The 17,198-nt window shown below is 39.9% G+C and overlaps 1 protein-coding gene across 2 annotated transcripts in view; it reads left to right on the forward strand.

The window, feature by feature from the left end:
• The window catches only part of PDLIM5 (PDZ and LIM domain 5), a 134,171-nt gene extending 117,091 nt beyond the window's left edge, over positions 1 to 17,080 (forward strand). For both annotated transcript variants that reach the window (XM_010586167.1, XM_010586168.1), the window contains exons 9-13: positions 728 to 902; positions 7,925 to 8,105; positions 9,098 to 9,218; positions 13,149 to 13,264; positions 13,900 to 17,080. In XM_010586167.1, the coding sequence (XP_010584469.1) occupies positions 728 to 902; positions 7,925 to 8,105; positions 9,098 to 9,218; positions 13,149 to 13,264; positions 13,900 to 13,989 (683 nt within the window). In that variant the 3' untranslated portion in view covers positions 13,990 to 17,080. The remainder of the gene's footprint in view (positions 1 to 727; positions 903 to 7,924; positions 8,106 to 9,097; positions 9,219 to 13,148; positions 13,265 to 13,899) is intronic.
• The last annotated feature ends 118 nt before the right edge of the window (positions 17,081 to 17,198 follow it).

Raw genomic sequence — 17,198 nt, forward strand, 5'->3', positions numbered from 1 at the left:
CATCTGTGCCTTTCATTTTTGTAAATGCATTTTTCTTACACCGTAAAAGCTTATGTCTATTCTACAACTCTAAAAACCTAAGCACAAATGGTGTGTGGATGGATATATTTCTGAAAACATCAGGTTTTTATTCGTGTCATAACTTTTATAAAGAGGATGCAAATGTGGACTTTGGAGTGCTTCAGATTGGCAGTATCTAGTGATCTAGACTAGTGTTTAAATTTGATTTAGAAATATGTTTTCCTTATGCAGTACTATATTTTAAGTTCCTGTACATGTTGTATTGAATGTGTGCTCTTGTTTAATCTGTTAGTAATAACATATGATCTATTGCACTCACTGTAAAATGTTTTGAGTAGGTATGTCATATTCTCCTGTCTGTTCATACACTGATATTCTTGGCTTCAGCTTTTGTATCTAAAGCAAAATAATGCCTTCACAGGTTGTATATTCTTTCGCCCAACTTCTTTAGTATGTTAAAATTTGTCCACTACCTCTACAAGTTAGCCAAAACCATTCTGTGTTATTTCACAGACATTTCATAAAGTAGGTAGGACTGACTCGGTGGGGGAGGAGGGGAAAATAAGTGCTTTCTAATTTGTTCCTTTAAGTAGACTGGCATACACTGTACAAAGATGTTAGGTGAACGTTGCTGGTTGCTTGTATTTCATAATTTACTTGGTACGGAAAGATGGTCTTCTAAATGCTTTTGGCACTCTTTCCCCAGCTCCTGCCAGCGGATGGACATCAAACAGTATTAAACCACCTGGAACAACTGCCCCGAGTGAAAAATTTGCGACAGCACCTCAGCTAAATGAGCAAGACACGTTGGTTCAGAGGGCAGAGCATATTCCAGCAGGAAAGCGTACTCCCATGTGTGCGCACTGTAATCAAGTCATTAGGTTTGTATCTATTCGCTGGCTATACTCTTCGCTGGGTAAAAAACTGTCTGGATGGCCAGGCCCCAAGAGTGGTGGTAAATGGAGTTAAATCCAGTTGGCAGCCAGTCACGAGTGGTGTTCCTCAGGGCTCAGTATTGGGGCCAGTTCTGTATAATATCTTCATCAATGATCTGGACGAGGGGATTGAGTACTGCACCCTCAGTAAGGTTGCAGACAACACCAAGTTGGGTGGGAGTGGTGATCTGCTGAAGGGCAGAAAGGCTCTCCAGAGGGATCTGTCAGGCTGGATCGATGGGCCGAGGCCAGTTGTATGAGGTTCCACAAGGCTCAGTGCTGGGTCCTGCACTTGGGTCACAACAACCCCACGCAAGAGTGGCTGGAAAGCTGCCCAGCAGAAAAGGACCTGGGGGTGTTGGTTGACAATATGAGCCGGCAGTGTGCCCAGGTGGCCAAGAAGGCCAATAGCATCCTGGCTTATATCTGAAATATTGTGGCCGGCGGGACTAGGAAAGCAATCGTCCCCCTGTACTTGATACTGGTGAGGCCATACCTCGAATACTGCATTCAGTTTTGGGCCCCTCACTACAAGAAAGACATTGAGTTGCTGGAGCGTGTCTAGAGAAGGGCAACAAAGCTGGTGAAGGGTCTAGAGAACAAGTCCTATAAGGAGCAGCTGGGGGAATTGGGGTGGTTTAGCCTGGAGAAAAGGAGGCTGAGGGGAGACCTTATCTCTCTCTACAACCACCTGAAAAGAGGTTGTAGCGAGGTGGGTGTCAGTCTCTTCTCCCAAGTAACAAGTGATAGGATGAGAGGAAATGGCCTCAAGTTGCACCAGGGGAGGTTTACGTTGGATATTAGGAAAAATTTCTTCACTGAAAGGGTTGTCAGACATTGGAACAGGCTGCCCAGGGAAGTGGTGGAGTCACCGTCCCTGGAGGTATTTAAAAGACGTGTAGATGTGGTGCTTAGGGTGATGGTTTAGTGGTGGACTTGGCAATGCTAAGTTAATGGTTGGACTTGGTGATCTTAAAGGTCTTTTCCAACCTAAACAATTTTATGATTCTATTCATCCTGCAGGCTCTCTGACAGCGGGGCTTTGTTTTGCTTTTGTGGTTTTTGATTCCTTAGTCACAAGTGTTTTAAGGCTTCATTTCAATAATGCAGAACACTGTTTTCATGCATGGTTTATCTAACAAAACTGAGAGTGAGAGTACTGATGGAGGAAAAATATTGTGAACTGCTAACAGTCACAGCCTTACAACACATTTTACAGAGAACCAGAAAGCTGGGTGGAATAGAGCAAAAATAAAACCAAAGAAAAGCAAGCAAGCTAGTTTTCACTTATACACCCATTCCAATAAAATTGAGATTAGCTAATTGGGAACCAATCAGAGAGTATAGTCTTATAAAGACTAAGTTGTCACAAATGTTGATTTATAAACAAGAATTTCTAATTGACAAGAAGAGAAATAGCAGGCTCCATCCATATAAGAAAAGCAAGGAATAGAGGTTTAACATTGCTAGGACTGGATTAATAGTAATTTCCTGCAGTGGTAGATTTCTTTGGTGGGCTCTCTGGCCTTTGGGTATTATGGTAGCTAGTGTGCTTAATTTGTATGACACGAGTAGAAAAGATTAAGCAATACAAACATGAGTTTTCCAAATGAGATTAAGTTAAATAAATTCTGATGATCCCCTAAGATATGCTATCATGAGCCAGAATTTCATATGGAGGAAGAATTGAATCTGGGTTGCAATGTTCAGTCAGTGATTTCTGACTATTAGTCATGATTGTCTCATCCAGGGAACTGTAATCACTTCTCATGTCAATGTGCAAATCATCCTGATTTTCATCTACCTTGCATTTTATTTCTTCCCTAAAATAGAGATTTCCTGGGATTATTGGAAGAAATGTATTCTTCTAAAATGTTTTCTTCTTGCTTGTTCAGTCATCTGTGGTGTTGAACTATAAGGGCAAAGTAATGCATGGTAGCACTTCAGTTTTTATTCATCCATGTCCCATGTTTTCAGTGAACAAAGTAGGAGAGCCTGCACTATGTTTTACCACAGTTAAAGAAAGTGACTTGTTTGATTAGAAAACGAGTTCTGAAAAATGAGGAGCTCTGTGAGCTGTACAAACTTCATTCAGTATAATAGAAAATCAGCCTTTCTACCATGGCTTTTTGCAGCCTCTTGAGCCCTGGCTTGGATTCTGCATCAGAAGATGCAGCTAACTCAATCACTTGATCTCTAGGGGTCAGTTGAGTCCAGCTTGTTTAGTTTCATTAGATTTCTGTTCTGATAGTTCACTACCAGTTCAATTAACATTGGATTAATTTTAGAGGACTTTTTGCTAACTGATCTGTGATGTTTTAGAGAAGTTTTTCCTACTTTCACTGTATATGTCAAGGTGATAAAAATACATTATCTCAATTCCCTTGAAGCGACAGAAAAACTTACACAAATTTCCAACACAGGTGCGCATCTTTTCTAATCCAGATTTTTTGCTTCACCACAAAATGGATGATTAATATCAAAAAGGTCTACACACTTTTGGATGAGATTAATCTGATTCATTGAACAGTTTGGCCTGTATAATCATTCTGTCTGTCTTCAGTATTCTGACCTATTTGTTTCCCGGGCTTTGGATTTGTGTCTAGTAACTAATATGCAAGCAACCATGCACTTTCCTGTTTGTTACTACCATATCAGTTTAAAATTAAAACTGAACATAGCAAATCCACTGTATGCTGCATCTTTTATGCAAGAAACTTCAGTGCCTTTTACAGCACCTGTGGTTTAGCCGGGTTCGCTGATGCTCTGTGCCGTGGGGTCTTGCAGCACAGTCCACAGATCGCTCCTGAGCAGCCAACCTCTCCTCTCAGCCCTTAAATCACTTGCTGCTACTCCCTGCCTTCCCACTTCGATCACCATTAAAAAGGAGATGAGCTGCCGTCCTGTAAGTAGGGGAGTGTATTGGTCCATGGAGCAACCTTTGCTCCTTAGTGGATGCATGAGGAGAAACCGCAGAGCCCTACTTGACGGTACTTAAGCCATTGTCACCTATTGTAAGTGACACCTCTTCATGAATAGTAACTGATACCCACATCTAACTTCTTTGTAATTTGCTGGTGGTGTTTAAATCCTTATAATTCTTCATACGTTAAATGACACCTCAATTATTAAAAGCAAGCATTGTTTCATTTGAGGATGAGCTGACGTGCATTAATCAATGCCAAATATGCCTTGTGTTCACAGCATACAGTGGATTTGAAAGATTGCAATGGCATTTTGAATTCAAGTTTTAGCATAATTACAGTTCATGGCCTTAGTGGTAGCATTACCTATGAAAAGGTAGGAGGAGGATCAAGTGACACTGCCTTGTACATCTGTTTTGAAGCCAAAATGCCTTGTGGAGTTGGTTACTTTACACTCAGGCATAGAATAACCACGGGTGGTTGAGGCAAAACCATTTCTTAGAGACATGTTATAACTTTTTAATATATCTTTAATTATTCATACAGTGATTGTCTGAAGATTCCAGTTTTTTCCAAAGCTTCATTAAGTAAGCTTTTCTGTCCATGTCTAAAAGAATCAAAGCTGGAGGAAAACTAAATTTCCCATCATCTACTTGCTGAGATGGTCTGACAAATTTCTGACATTTCCTGATGAAGGTTTCTGATTCCCAGGCAATCGTACTGAGTGGTGTAGTGCAGAGTTGGCTCTTCCTTTGAAGTCCAAATGTGTTTTCCCTGGATCTCCATTGAAAACGTATTCTTTGGCATGTCTGCTTGTGAATGATGATTTGGCTTTGTCACCTTTTCATACAGCTTAATTGCTTTTAAAGGCAAAAGGGAAAAAGTACGAATGGTGCTTCCCTTCAACATCTCCTATACAGAAATTATATATCATGACATTTTCAAGTGAGGAGAAAAAGAAACTTTCCAGCGTGTAGACTGTTGTATGGTTAACTGTAAAGTGATTGACCTACTTAGCAGATGTGGAAATCCTTTTGATCTCTCTACCCCCAAATTTCAGTTCTGGCTTGCTATCATAATAAAAACCACATCAGAAGCTAGATTATTGGCATACTAATACATCATGACCATACTGATGAAGTTATATTTTGCTACGAGCGTAAAGATAGTGAAATTGCAATTATATTCCCTGTACATTACTTACTTCTCCTTCCAATTTGCCCCTATATCATTGCTACATGCAGAACCCAGATGTTTTAGGTGGCTAACAAATTTATGTACCTGGTGATCCTTTGGGAGATAAGATTCTGTAAATACTGTTGCAAATACATCAGAATCCCTTGTAAAAAAAAGTAAAAATAAATTACTACTATTTGCGTCCATCTGTGAGTTTGGTTCACATGGTCTAGATGGTGATACCAGAAAATCTGTTCAGAAATGCTTAAGCATGTTGAAGTAGCCTGGGATAGAGGCACGTTCATAGCCAACTGTTGCCACTCGGATCATCCCATATCTTTGGGTGGAAGGAACGTGGTTTTTTAGCACCACCTTTAAAAATATGTTCTAGTTGACAGACGCATGTGGGATTTTTTTTATTGTTTTTTGTTTGTTTGTTTTTAAATGGGGAAAGAAGGATGAAACCATCTGCAGCCATCTTCCTAGCATTTCATGCCTTAGCTACTTCCCATCAGGTTGCACAAGTGTAGGCATGCGCTCCCCTTACTCAAATCAGGGCTTTAAACTCCTTTTCAAATTAATACAGCAAATAAATACCTTTCATTACTGGAAGCTATCGTTTCGATCACAAAAATACGCAGAGACCAGGAACACCTCCAAGTTCTGAATATCGTGTTTTAGTGTATTTTACGTGGCAGGTGTTTATTTTTTTTTTTCTTTCTTCCACGTGCTTTGGGGCAGCTTTTAAGTCGCTAGTATCATTAAGCTGCAGCGTCAGCTTGACATGTTTAAACTATGGCCTGATTAAAAGTAAAATTGTGTTTAGAAAGCGTTCTTCTGGACACGTGTGCGCAGGGAGCCAGCCTGCTAATGGAACACCTCGGAGACATTGTGCAGGGCACGGCCACAGCTGTCTGGGGACTTTGGGAAAGAAACTCTGTAGATGCACTCTCAGGCTGTTCCCCATCCGTCTGGGTTCCTGTGCGCTGTCCTGAATGGCTAACCTCAACATGTCAGAGCTGTAAACTCTGGAGAGCTAAATGCAGCAGATGTTGTAAAAATTCCTTCCCCTCCCGTCACTAGCGAACTTGCTTTCCATTGCAGAGCTAACTGAGCCTATCGTTTCAGTGCAGATGGCCAGAAACTCAATCCTACCTGGAGCTGGGAGAGTCTCTTCGGTGTCAGCCCCGTGTTAATGAATCTGTTAAATTAGCCTGTGCTGACACAGCGCACTGAGAGCACTTTGTTGTACATAAGGGCTTGTATTGTTTGATCAGTACATAACTGAAAGGGCATTGATGTAAAAAGGTGCTTGTAGAGCGACGGAGGGGTATCGGGTTAGGTCAGTGTTTGCACTGCTCAGGCATCCGCTGGGAGCGGGGTCCAGAGAGCTGCGCTCGACCACAGCTCCCTCCTTAAAGGGCTACGAGCTGCTCTCCAGGAGCCATTTTTCACTGCTTTCTCTCCAATAATCAGAGGTGAATAGAAGAAACTGTTTCAGATTAAATGTGTTCATCATCTCAGAAGGTGTGTGAGTTGTCCTAAATCTGTTTGAGTCCCTTAGCTTTGACTTTTTATCCTGTTGAAAATACATAGCATCTCCAGAGAAAATGTAAAAGAGAAATAAATAATTACCCCCTACTCTCAATGAAGTTGTCCTCTGTCCTCTGCCTGCTTATATTCCCATCTTAGAGTCAGTATAACCCTGGAAGCAAATTGTAAGTTGGTTTTTTTTTTCTTCTCTATTGCTGTTGCTTTGTTCATATGAAAATCTTATCTTACACAAAAATGTTCTTGTAGCTTACTCTGTTTCCAAAAAAATGTTTAGCAACAGGGTGCTGATATTAGTACCTTACACTTTTTTTTTGCAGTGAAGTATTAGATCAGAAAAAAAGTGATGCATTAATGAAAGAATGGCATCTTTACTGGTGTTGCAAAAATGGGAAATCTGGTGAGGGAGGTGAACTTGAACCACAAAGTTCACCTGAAACCTAAATTCTGGAAGGTTAAGTGTTGTTGGGACCTTGGAGGCACCTCATTAGAATAAATACGTTCATTAAAGAAATTAGCATGCTGAATATGTTTTCAAATGAATACAGATACAATGGTATATGCCTGGGATTTACGAGTTACAAACTGAGAATTTTTTGTTGACTGAGAAATGGACAGGCTTATCTTGTCTCTTAACCTTGTTGCATTAGCCAGACATGTTATTAAAAACATCACTGTTTTGTGTTTGCAAATAATAGAGGAGGCTCTGTATTTGGAGAAAATGGTCCTATTTTAACTAGCTTCTGAAGGAAAAGAAGAAAAAAAAAACAACCAGCCCCCCCAAAATCCCCCAACAACTGGGATGGGTTATCCTGTAACAAACATGTCAGATAAGGACAGCGATTGAATTTGTCTCACAAGAAACTGATGATATTGGCTCTTAATGGAGTTAAGTCTATTTGAACATTTGTGGCCTTGATATAAATGCACGCTGAAAGACAGCTGATCCTATCACTGAGTCAAATACCTCTCTGCAATAGATGGAAATAACTGGGAACATCCTTCTTCTCCTCTTCCCTAGCAGCCACTTCAGCACTGTATTTAATGTAGTTCTAAAATAAGATTTCTGAAATGCAGTGAAGCGAAAAGAATTAGTATTTATTGTGGTCAGGTGTTTCTGGGAGATAGTTCAATGGGAATAGATACAGTCAATGCTTGATGCTTTCTTAGAGCCTGTCAGAGGAAAGAGGGATGGAGCAGTATATGTTTGTGAACAGTGTAGTAATGGCACAGAGGTATCATAGGTTAAGCCTATTAACAGCTTTTGCAGGAGCCAAGCCAGGGCATTTGCTGACAAAATCTCTTCTTTCTAATCAGAGGACCCTTCTTGGTGGCTTTGGGGAAGTCATGGCATCCAGAGGAGTTTAACTGTGCTCATTGCAAAACCTCCATGGCTTACATTGGGTTTGTGGAAGAGAAAGGGGCGCTGTATTGTGAGGTCTGCTATGAGAAGTTCTTCGCCCCTGAGTGTTCAAAGTGCCAGAGGAAGATTCTTGGGGTAAGTGACCAGCAAGTGGCCTGTTTTTCAGTGGGAACAATAACCACAGTGTTCAGTGCTTCTCTGTAATGAAATCCCCTTTTATCTGGCCCAGTTTGCATTCTTCCAGACATGCTCTGACATACCTTTTCAGCTCCCGTCACACACAGGATATTTTTTTGGCTCTTCTATTGAGCCTTTTCAGACTCTTTGAGAAAAGTTGCTGTAGTCTCCTTGGCTCTTCCAAGTTCAACTCCTGTTTTCATGAAGCTGTTCTGTAGCTGTTGTGATTACTAGATTTTCTTGAGCAAAATGCTTTTAACTGGCAGCTTTATACAGAAGGGGGGTGGGAATAAATAATTGTCTTTAGCTGAGCTGAGCAGTGAGGAACACGCTGGTTAGCTAGATGTGAAATACTGAAATATTCCCAGTGGCAGCATAGATAGAAAGATGCATTATCCTACTCGGCATTAATATTGCTAATTTGAGCCTGCCAGCTGATCGTCCGCTGCTTTACTGCAGACAGCAATGTGTCTGGACTCTTGTGTAACTGGGGTCACGCAGGGCTCTGGCAGCGCAATTCTCAAGTCATATTTGGCACTATATTGTCTTCCAAAACAACACAGAGCAGTCATAATTTTCTATGCGATGCCTTCTGATTAACTCTTCACAGACTTGAGGAGACATCAGAGATGCTGTTTTTCTTATTTCAGGGCACCATTATGGGTGAGATCCTAATTAAGATGGAAAAGGTGAACAAATGAGTTGTTAAATCTGTCCAACTCTACGTTGAACCTTCCAAAAAATGAAAGGTTGCTTACGACAAATAAGATGTGCCATAAATAAAGCACCTCATTAAGATTAACATCAGAAATTGCATGCACAACCCATTTTCAAAGTAGCAGTAGGAAACAAAGTATTCTTGAAATGAATCAAGTGTGGAGGCATGGTCACCACAGTCTAGTCATCACGTCAAAATAATGTGTTAGTATCACTTTTTCTAATCCCCACAGGAAGTAATAAATGCTTTGAAACAAACTTGGCACGTTTCCTGCTTCGTATGTGTGGCCTGTCATAACCCCATCCGCAATAATGTCTTCCACTTAGAAGATGGCGATCCCTACTGTGAGACGGGTAAGAAGCAACACAACCAAAGTTTACTGCGGCTGCGCGGGGAAGCAGAGCTCAATAAGGTTGGAAAAAAATAGTAATTCCTTTTTCTCAAGCTTCACTTGAGAAGAAGTGTCCCAGCAAATTCATGTAACTTTGATATGTCAATTCAAAGCAGCAACAAGTGCTGTAGACACTCTGAGTTTGCAGCAGGAGGATTTGGTGAGAATTTCTTCATTGGCTTTGGCAGGAGCAGGCTTCTTGTCACTGGTTTTGCTTGTTGTTCCTGTTAAGCCCTCAGCTATAAGTATCAGTGATATAGCAAAGTATTAATTTTAGGGTGACTTTCTGGCTGGCTTTAAAATAATCTGGAGTTTATGTAAATCTGCTTATTTACTAACCAAGCAAATGCTAGTGGAATAATGTGTTTTACTCTGAATAACCTTATTCACATCTGGGAGGGACTTCGAAGAGTAAGCAGTCTGCCCAGGAAGTTTTTTGCAGGATCAGGGATAACATCTGTTGAACATAAGCTTGGGATAAAAAAATCAGGCTGTTGGGAGAAATACAGTGATACGATTAAAAGCCTGATGAGCAGTATTATGTGAAAGATGCAGCTTAGAAGTTCAGAGGGATTCTGGTTTGGTTTTTAGCACTTCCAGCTAATTGTATCTTTTTTTTATTAATATGAAAAGGTTTTATTTATGTTGGTTTCCCAGTTTGTTAAAACTTTCCATGTACCCTTTTGGGCTAGGAAAGAAATAGTATTTGTAAAACAATTCCCGCAAAAGGGAAAAGAAATAAAATTGTATCAAAATTGTCTATTTTCACACTGCATGCTGTTTACATCAGTGTTAGAACTATCTGTCAGACCTTTTCTGTGTTTTTCCTTCTACTGTAAGGAGCATTGTAGTTTAACTAGAGGTGGAAGTGGATTGACCAGGAAGAGATTTAGCCCAAAATCCTAGTGACTTGTTTGGAGCTAAGATTTCCTTCTGGGTTGATTCCACAGTTGTTCGCAGTGAGTGCCACGGAGAGTGCTAGGTACTGAAAGGATGAGGAAAGCAGGCAAAATTTATCCAAAATTTCTCTGGCAGAGCAGCTTTAATGAGGTGTTAGCTGATAGGAAAGGATGCAGTAGGTTATTGCTAACTCAGTGACACAAGTAGGGTAATGTGTTGCTCCTATTGAGTTTGTGGAGCAGCAGGGGAAACGGATATATAAGCAGCATCCTCCAGTGTGACAGCATGGTGAAATTTCATCCTGAAGCAATCTGAAGCCCCTAATCTTGGAACTATTTGATAATTCAAAAATAGTACTGGAGGAATCGATAACTCCCCTTTGTGTGGAAAGCTTGTGACCGGGTTTGTTTTGCTAATGTTGAATTCTTGTTCCTGCCACCAAATGACCCGTATGTTGTGCGGTGCATTGATTTGTGCTACTGTTAGAACTCCCATGCACAAATGTGCACTTTTCTTTACTGTGAGCAGGAAACACTGGGATAAAATGTCAAGAATACTACTCTTCTCGCAAAGTTTATTTCTGAGATAGAAAGTTGCTAGCACAAGTTAATGTAGACACATTCTGTGAGGTGTTATTGGCAGTGATACATTGTAATGGCTCTGGCTCTCTAACTAGATGTTAATTTGAGATATAGTCATTCCTCAAAGACTTTCAGTCCAGCTGGAGTTAAGAGTCTATGACTAATTTTAAAGAAATGAGGAGTAAATGTCACTGCCAACTTTCCTTCTTCCTAGTGCAAAGGAGGGTTCTAATTTTAAATCTGGATTTGAAATTATAATAGTATCAGAAATTATAATAGTATTAAGAGGGTTTAATATGCAAAACGTTCTGGTTTTGGATGTTGATGCTAAAAATTAAATGAAAAGTGTAGATATCTACAACTTTGAACTTTTTTTAAGTGCAGAGTTAGTAACCTGGTTTTGAAAATGCTGTGTGCAGGAAGCATTGATATGTGACTGTACCAGAAGTCTGCCTTGGAAGGCTTCTATGGTATTGCAATTCAAGCATGCAAAAGAAAGCTGATGCCCTTCATTCTGCCTTATCTATTGCCCTTTCTTCAGAAGAAAAGCCAATAAACTTATCAACACAAACCACAGGCCATCTTACAAAAGGCTTTAACTACTGGCACCAGGAAAATATCAGTGAAAGATTCTGTATGAACACGAGTGCAAAGAGCTGAAACAGTATGGTCATGAGACGGTGTCCTTCAGGGGTTTTGCACAGATGTGTTCAACTATTTGACATTTAAATTGTCTTTTTTCTGCTTAAACACTTGCAAATCCATCCCCGTAGCATGGAAAATGAAGGCGATTGGTGAAGCTCTTTCTTGCCACTGGCAGCCATCAAGGGTTTTGCTTTTCCAGAGCACTTGTGTTCCCTGTCCAGCTGAGATGCCTCCTATGATGATGCTTTTTGAGGTCATCATACAAAACACTATCTAAACCAAAACAGGACTTTTCTCTTGGGCTTGACACGTGATAAGCCTCTATTGGCTCTGCTGCAGTAAGCACTAGAGCTTCAGCAGATCTGTATAATCTAGTAGAGAAACAAAATCTCCTTGTACCCCACTTGCCACTCCTTATAAGTCTCCTTGAAAACAACCCCTGGCAACTAATTTCCCTGTCAGAGGCAGAGGGTGTTACTATTAAGGATGGAATCCAAAGCTTCATTATGGTTGTCATACTGTCTGTAGGTCATCTTATGAAGATGTAGAGTTGCATGACATTACGTATTTGCCATGGTAGTGTGCTGATCCCAAATTCTCTTGTGTTATAGCACTAATGCTGTTGTCTTCTGTGCAGGAAAAAAAAATTTCCTTCTTAGAATGGGGTGTTTGAGAGTTGAAATAAGTGGAAAAGATGAGACAACTTGGGGTCAAATTTAGATCTGCAGAGGTGGACAGCGAAGGGCTGTGATGACTTGTAGCCCCTGAGATGGCTCTATGCACAGAGAGGAGGGTGTCACACACTGAGACCATGGGGATGGGGGTGGGTGCCAGTGCCTGCCACCCAACTTTATACATATATTTTATCCTCCTAGTCTGCCCTGCTCTCTCTTTTTGAGCTTTGCAGTTGGTGGGGAATATGAACGGTTTGATGCCCTTCATTTTGGTCCCTGCTCTCTGAGACTGCTGAAGGAGCTTTTCTCTGCTGACTCCAGGGGAGCCTCCAGTGGCACCAGGTCAATTCTGTGCCTAAAAATGAATGGTGCAAATACCCCTTCAGTGATTCCAGTCACCAATAACCATCCTGACACCCTACTGAAACTTTTTGTTAAATGCAATAAATGTATTGCCTAAAGCCTCTGGTTTGGTTTTGATTTGGGTTTTTTGTGGGGGTTTTGGTTTTTTTGTGTTTTGATTTTTTTTTTTCTTTTTTTCTTTAAGCCATGTAATAAACTCCAGTGACTAGAAAACTATTCTGACCTGATCCAAATTGCTAGAGTCTGTTTAGGACAGAAGCCTAATGGTTACATGATTTTGTGTAGTGCAGTCTGGGGTAAATATTGTGCCAGAATGTAGGCAGGAGTTTGTTACTCACTGAGGAGGTCTGTCATGTGGACAGCCAAGGTATGCTTTCAAGGCAGAGATGGAGAGAACATAAGGAGCATGTAGAGCCTGCATGGGTGCTCTGCAAGGAGTGCCTTTCCCCTCCCGAGCACACTATTGATCTCAAGGAAATGAAACACCAGGAAGATGGAAGCATTGCTCACTCGAAAGGATAAGGAAGGGGCTGAGAACTGAATTAGCGAGGAAAGGAGGGCATCCCAGTCTTTCGATCTAGGAGCTCTTTATTCAGTGTGCCCAGTATTATAAAACTCGACAAGCGCAAACCCACTGCCATTGAAAGCAAAAGCACAAAGGTTTCAAAGGGTCAGTCTTGCTTTTCTGCATGTGCTTCATCTTTAAAATCTGTTTGTATTTATTTGCAGATTACTATGCCCTCTTCGGTACTATGTGCCATGGCTGTGAATTCCCCATTGAAGCTGGAGACAGGTTTCTTGAAGCTCTGGGCCACACTTGGCATGACACTTGCTTTGTATGCTCAGTAAGTAAAGCTAGTCTACATTTTAAACAAACCCATGGCAGCAGTGCTTGTGCTAACCTGACCCATATGGGAGTTAACAGCTATAGCCTCTTTCAATCCTCTGAGCCCAAACAAAAAGCACTTTCCCAGTTATTTGGAAGGTGTGTTGCTATTGTGAGCCTTTGGCACAGGTCCAGAGGAGTTGGCCTGGATTGCAGCCATGTGTCCTAGCATTTAACCCTTGATGTTTACCTCCTCGGAGCAAGCGTTGAAGGCCGTACAGGAATGGGCGGTGTTCCTAAAGTAGCAAGAGTGCTTTTGACATAAAGGCACTGTAGCCAAAGTATCACCTGCTAATATTGTATGACAAAAAAAACCCCCCTCCAATCCTAATGACTGGATGGTTTTGGTTTTTTTAAATGCTGAGCCTAACTCTGCTCCCAGTCAAGAACCTGTTTACTTAAAGAAAGGAAGGTTATGCTTACATCAACCATTAGTATTACATCAAAAAGAATATCTCTAACAAAAAGGTAATAACTCTTACTGTTTGAATATATTTTTGCATAGAACAATGCCATGATTTGGCGTTCTGAATAATGTATGGTGTCATACATTCATCTGAATTGAGTGATCTTTTCTTTTTTATCCCATTTCAGGTATGTAGTGACAGTCTGGAGGGTCAGACTTTCTTCTCCAAGAAGGACAAGCCACTATGCAAGAAACATGCTCACTCTATCAACATCTGATGCTTGGAGCTCATCTTGTGTAACAAATGTACTTAGCAGAAAGAAAGGTTAAAATGTCCATGTTAAATAATTAGTTAAAAATATTTATCTATGATTTTCTAGAATGGAAGAGAGACGTGAAAACTTGTGGAGGGGGTCGTACACTAATTTTTGGAGCATTTATCAGTTAGGGTTTTGCTTCATAAAAAGATAGGAATTAGGAATTGCACCCAAGCCAAATGATTACAGTGCCTTTACCTCTACACTTGGCACATTATTATTGGTTTCATGATTTTATGCCCACATTTATATCTGCTTCAGTATAAGCGAAACGTCCATAAAAATAAATACCTGGTATTAGAAGTCTTGGTTTTGCTGCTATTCAACAAATAAAAGGAGATCAGCTTCAGCGATCCAGATCACTTTATTGTGCTGGTTTTTTAAAGTGTGTCTAGAAGTATTGCAGCTCAGCTCCGTTAGAAGGAATTCAAAGCAAAGATAAGATTACACAGAATATATAGTTCAACAACTGATATTTTTATCTGATACTCATATACATGAAGCCTCCTGCACAATTACATGTACCTGTGCCTTTGCAGTTAAATCTCTGATGGGTCTGCAAAGGACAGAGATTTTTTACAAAGTAGTTAAGTGGGGCGGTGGCTATGCTGGTGAGCAAGAATAGTTTAGAAGATGCCACTTCAAAAAGTAAATGGGATACTCTTCCTTAACTCATGTAATACCAGAACACTAGCCAAAAATACCTGCTAGTGAAGGTGTGTTTGACAGGATAGAAATGTCAGAGCAGTTCTTAAAAAAAAAAAAGGGAGCAAGGAGTTACACTCTTATGTTTGCAGTTCAGGTTTTAGGTAGTTTTAAGTGCCTTAGAAAGGGGAAATTGCACTGACTCTGCAGGTAACAGTGGTTTATATCAAGTATGTGAGATTGGTGTTCAATGAGGGAAACTGAAGTGCAACTGAGGACATTGTTTTTTTCTCTCAGTACATTCTTTACCATGTAGCTCATGAGTATGTATATTGGTGGTGTGCCAGGTAGTGTACCGAAAACTTACTTTCTTGCTCAGCTGTTATGATTTTTATTAGTTTAGGTTTTATTTCTCTCTTTTTTCTCCGGAAGTAGGGAATATCTTGTTGAATAATATAATATTGTTAGGCAGCTCAGTATCTCTCAGTTCTTGCAAGGGAGCAGAGAGACAATGCTGTCATTATGCATTTACTGCGAGCCAGGAGACATAGCCAATTCTGTGGCTGGATATGAATTTGTCCTCCCCACAGAGAGTCAGCGCAAGACCTGTGCACCAGCTAAGTCCCACTTAACTTCAAATTAAGCCTTAAATGATATGGAGCAATTTTAGGCAGATAGGGAAGAGTTGGTAACCGTTTGCATAGGGTGAATTTCGCTCCAGCAGAGTTGCACAACAGAGAAGGGGGCCCTCTCAGGGCCAGATCAGATTCCTGGAGGAAACTGAATTTCCATGCTATTTAATTCAACTGGGATGTCAGGGCTGAATTGTTAGTCTTTAGTGCTCTTTCCAGTAGACATTAAAAATAACCATTTACTGGTTTTGTTGTTGTGGGGGTTTTGTTGGTTTTTTTGTTGTTGTTGGGTTTTTTTAATGATACAAAGGACAGGTTCATCCATAAAACCATGGGGAAAATCACAAAAAATTGCCATGGTTGAGTAAAGCAATTGTAACAAGGAACGTCAACAAAAGAGGGGGAAAGAAAACCAAAATTGCTGTGCTGAAATATGAAAATATATTTGGCTTTCTTATTAATTCAGCAAGACAGGTTCATGTTGTGGGGCTCTTTGACTTTACTTCCCGAGGTTGTTTTTCTTCAATACTACCACGTTTCTGTTTTTAAAGTTATGGTGGTACAGAAGAAATGGCATAAAGCTGTTTAAAATGTTTACACTCTTGTAGATGTACCCTTTTGTGAGTTTGGCTGAAAATCAGAAGGGTGGAAGCAGACTAGACAAGATATGGTAACATATGAGCCAGGTTGCTTTTGAAATTAGGTGGTATGTGGAGAAATGAGACCTAGAGACTAGGTTTCAGTGGAGCTATATTGCACATGCATGAGGAAAGAAGATGGGAATGCACAGGATGAGGTGTACAGTAATTTCTGCAATTCAAACCTCGCTCTTTTAAAGTAAGATAGAAACTTTACAGTTTTTCATTGTTCTTAAAATCAAATTGAATTTTGTTTAGTTTCATAATTTTAATTGGAATTATATTTCTTAGTCCATATGCTCTAGGGTTTGAAATTTTGCAGTTAATGAATTTGAGGACAAAAGCCTGAAAGGCTCTGATAGTACTGCTTCATTTAGCTGCTTTGCCTTTTAATTTCTGCTTTTATCTATTTGTTTAAAATTTAAAAGGAAGCATAGAGTCACTGATACATAATGAATATTTAATGGCTCTACCAAATTATATAGATCAACTAAAAGGAACATAATTTTTATCGTTATTTTAATAAGTGAGATTTTAGTAGAGCACTTTATAATAATGCCATATATCTCACTGAATATTTATTACCTTTTTTTGTTTAGGACTATTTCATACTGGTATCTTTGTATTTTGTTTTATTTGTAAGCCTGCATATTTACCTCTAGAATCTTTGGTGTGTAAGTGTGTGTATGTGTATGTATTTATATGTACTTCTCTACACATGCACACATATGCATGTACATTGAGAGACATAGGTATATATGCACATATACATACGTATATTTGACTGCAGACTTGATGTAGTGAAAAATCGGCACCGTTCCATCATCATTTGGGGATTTTGTGATACTTCCAACTAATTTTCATACAACACGTATAGCATTCATGTTTTGAGGGAACGTTACAAAGTCAGGAGAGACATGTTAGTAACCTAACTACTGTAGTTTTTTGCATGCATTTTCAGTCAGTAATTATTTTTCTTCAAAAACTGCCTGTAAGCAAATCGGGTTTAACTCTGTTTGAAGGTAGAAGGTCTTTGTAAGTGAATAATTGAATCATGATGAAAGTTTCAGTATATTGTAACTAAATAATTCAGAATTATGTGTAAATATAAATGCTTAATATAACAATGCAATAAACTTAAAAGCAAAAGTTGAGTTGTGGTTCAGTGTGTGTTGGTCTGTTCAGTTGTGTACCTGTTTCTTCATGGAGCTACTCGCATCATCTAGCCGTATGAGTGGCTTTGCAAACAAGAGTA

This window comes from Haliaeetus leucocephalus, unplaced genomic scaffold (assembly GCF_000737465.1).
Source record: "Haliaeetus leucocephalus isolate CR32 unplaced genomic scaffold, Haliaeetus_leucocephalus-4.0 Scaffold140, whole genome shotgun sequence".
Taxonomy (NCBI): domain Eukaryota; kingdom Metazoa; phylum Chordata; class Aves; order Accipitriformes; family Accipitridae; genus Haliaeetus; species Haliaeetus leucocephalus.